General features: G+C 45.7%; 1 protein-coding gene across 3 annotated transcripts in view; it reads right to left on the reverse strand.

Moving 5' to 3' along the window:
• The window catches only part of Chek1 (checkpoint kinase 1), a 23,781-nt gene extending 21,119 nt beyond the window's left edge, over positions 1 to 2,662 (reverse strand). The window contains exons 1-3 of one of the 3 annotated variants that reach the window (XM_005347035.2): positions 2,547 to 2,662; positions 1,865 to 1,946; positions 251 to 474 (exon numbers count right to left, since the gene is read on the reverse strand). In XM_005347035.2, coding sequence (XP_005347092.1) covers positions 251 to 474; positions 1,865 to 1,929 — 289 coding nt within the window. In that variant the 5' untranslated portion in view covers positions 1,930 to 1,946; positions 2,547 to 2,662. Of the gene's footprint in view, positions 1 to 250; positions 475 to 1,864; positions 2,246 to 2,546 lie in introns of those variants that run through there. The other 2 variants (XM_013346169.1, XM_005347034.3) reach the window with 2 other exon arrangements.
• Between the last annotated feature and the right edge of the window lie 825 nt (positions 2,663 to 3,487).

Consider the following 3,487-nt stretch of genomic DNA (forward strand, 5'->3'; position numbering starts at 1 on the left):
TAATTAGTTAACAAATAATAAAATGAAGTACAACTGAGAATGTGGCTTAGTAGTGAACCACTTGAAGGGTCTACAGAAAGACCCAGGGTTTTATATCTAGCAATACACGCTACTAGAGCATGTACTCACACTCGCGCGCACGCACACATGCATGCGCACGCACACACACACACACACACGCACGCACACACACACACATGCGATTTATAAACTTGTTCAGTAAAATAATTATCTTAAATCTTTTCCATACCTATTCTATCAAAAAGCTCTCCTCCACTACAGTATTCCAGAAATAGATACTGGATATTGCCTTCTCTCCTGTGGCCATAGAATTTCACTACATTCTCATGATTTAACATCTTATTGATGCAGATTTCTTTCTTAATATTCTCTGGGCAGTCTATGGCCCGCTTCATGTCTACAATTTTCACTGCAACAGCTTCTTCGGTTATTCTATTCACAGCAAGTTGAACTCTTAAAAAGAAAAGGAGAGAGTTAAAACATTTTCACATCTGAATTCTATTTCTCCTAAAACTTCAAAAGATTAGTGATGAGTGCCTATAATTCCAGCATTCTGGAGACAAAAGCAAAAGATCCAAGTTCAAGAAACTCTTTATTTAAAAAAAAAAAAAAAAACAGAACAAGCAGGGTGTGGCAACATGACTTTGATCCCAGCAGTGAGAAACAGAGATAGGCAGAACTCTTCGAGTTTGATGCAAAAACAAAAAAAAAAAAAAAAAGGTGGAGGTACATGGCTGGAGACTGCTCAGCAGTTAGGGGCACTTGCTTCTGTTCTGGGCACAATTCCTGGCACCCACATGGTCACAGCCATCTGTAATTCCATTTGAGAAGGATCCCACCTTCTTTTGGCCTCTGTCGGCACTATACACATATAGTACACTAACATGTGAACACTCATATATACACATACATACATACATATATATGTATATATATACACACATAAATCTTAAAAAGAGAAATCTTTAGAAGGTTAAATATAACTTTCCAAAATATTTTTTTCCTTCAACATTTTCTTCATTGAGGACAGTGAGATAGGTTCTGCAATGTTCTCAAAAGAAATGAAAGGAAATGTGAATTACTACAGTTAAAGCTCCAAAAAAGTCCTTACCTAGTGCGCTGCAGGGTAGGTAAGCATATAAAGCTTGCTCAAGGTCACAAAACACAACCAGGACCTGAAATAAGTCAGGATGCCTCCAGGGACTTTTCATTACCTCATTTAAATTCTAAGATGCGTGGTTTGATAGAGAAAAAACTAACTTAACTCTTACAATTCAAGGAAAAGAAAGTTTTTAAAAAAGCTGGGTTAATGCAGCCTTATAACACCTACCTTACCAGGGAGGCAGCAGCGCAAGGCCAACCTGGCAATTTAACAAGATTTTGGTCTGAACAAAAACAAAAGAAGAAATCTGGGTATTTTTATTGTTGTTGTTTTTAAGGTCAAGGACGGTTCCAAGGACTGTTGCTCAGGGGCAGAGCTTTTACCCAGCAAGTGTGGACGCCCAAGGTTCAATCCCCAGTCGGAGAAAGGAGAGGTGGGTGTGGATCTGTAACTTCACTTGCTAGGAGCCTTGATTTACAAATGCAAACATCTATCCACTAAATAAAGGATTTTTTATTTATTATTCACAGCGGATGGAAGGTAAAATTTAAACTACGAGGCCTTCAAGACGGCTAAGCAGGTAAAGCCACCTGCTGTCAAGCTTGATCTAAGTTCAGTCCTCCGAACTCTAATGAAAACCAACTCCCACACGTTATCCTAGTACCTCCACATGCTCATTGTGGCAGAACACACACGCTCTAATAAATGTAATAAAAGATTTAAATGAGGGCTCAAACTTACTCTCCATAAGCACCTTCTCCCAAAGTTTGCACCAAGTCCCAGTCTTCCACAAAAGGCACTGCCATGGCTCCCAGGACAGCGGCTGTAAAATGCAGGATCCCAGAAAATGAAGGGGGGTGAGTGTAAACTCTCATCACTTGTAATGCCACTGAGCCATGCCTCCAGCCATGATTCCGCACGACTTTGTGGTTTCCCCTTACATCTCATCCGTTTCTACCCAAGGCACAATCCTAAATTTAGGCATTTTGTCCAGTATATCACAATCCCTGTTCAGCCACGTTTGTCCTCCGCCTTTATGCAAAACTGAATACTTGCTGGGATCGGAGGCTGAGACAAAGGCTTCCCGGTGAAGGACCGGGAGTAGGAGTTGCGGCCCGGAGCGCGGGGTTGGGGGGAGGGGGAGAAGTGTGAGTAACTTACTGTAATTACCGCCGGGGCAGCCCCTCCTCCTACCCGCTCACTTCCAATTCCCACCCCAACGGCACGTGTCCCAAGGACCCGGAGGGAAGGGGGCGGGGCCAAACTGTTGAGAGTAGCAGAAGGCAGGGACCCCTAGAGCCGGAAAGGTGTGCGAACCCCGGAGGCTCTGGTCCCTTTACCCCGGAGAGCTGCGGGCCACCAGCTCCACCCCGCACTTCGGGAGGCCCTCCCGTCTCTCCCGTCGTCATGACCACTCCCTCACCGTGCCCGTCCACACTAATCAAGACCTCTGAGTCCTTCTCTGGAGTCCTCTTCCACCGTTCGGGGCGCTCTTCTCAACAAGCAGTCCTTTGCCAGCTGCCACGGGAATCCAAATGCAGAGCTTTTCCCGCCAAAACTTGCTTGCATCATCCTGTCGCAAACGCGCACACCTTTGCCGTAAAGCGGGCCGGCGCGCGTTGTTCTATCCCTGGCTCGGCAGAAGAGCAACTTCAGTAGACCGACCCGGAAGAGGCTGTCCTTTCTAGCACTGGCCCTGCCCAGTCCAAGACACTCGCAGACGAGTTTGGTATTGAGCGCCTTGATGAGAGTTGATCTGAGTCCCAGAGTGAAATGGCATCGGGAATGTGCTCCGCTGGACGCCTTACGTTGCTCCAGAGAGGCGCCGAATCCTCCATCCAGACCGAGTGAGCGTCAGTTGGGCACAGGCCAAAGACTGGGTTCCTTGCTGCTCTGAGCCTGCAAGGTTTGCACCGTTAACTACATAAACAGACCAGCTCGTGACCTCGGAGCCCCTGCTAGGAAGAACTTGTGAAGCTCAAACTGAGCGCCACAAAGTGCTCTGTAAATGCTAGACTGTGGTACCCTTACTTAATATTCAGTTTAGAAGCTAGCAACTACTTGTAGAATTGATCCAAAAAAAAAAAAAAATGAAGGAAAGCCGGGTGTGGGTGTGGTGGTGTATGCTTGTAAACCTAGAATTTGGAAGTAGTATGCAAGGCAAGAAAATAGTTAAAGTCCAGCCCGGGTTATGCAGAGTTAGTCTTCTCAGATAAACAAAAAACGAAATAGTTTTAAAAATGACCACACAGCCGGGCGGTGGTGGCGCACCGGATCTCTGTGAGTTCGAGACCAGCCTGGTCTACAAGGGCTAGTTCCAGGACAGGCTCCAAAGCCACAGAGAAACCCTGTCTCGAAAAACCA

This window comes from Microtus ochrogaster, chromosome 5 (assembly GCF_000317375.1).
Source record: "Microtus ochrogaster isolate Prairie Vole_2 chromosome 5, MicOch1.0, whole genome shotgun sequence".
In the NCBI taxonomy this organism is placed as follows: domain Eukaryota; kingdom Metazoa; phylum Chordata; class Mammalia; order Rodentia; family Cricetidae; genus Microtus; species Microtus ochrogaster.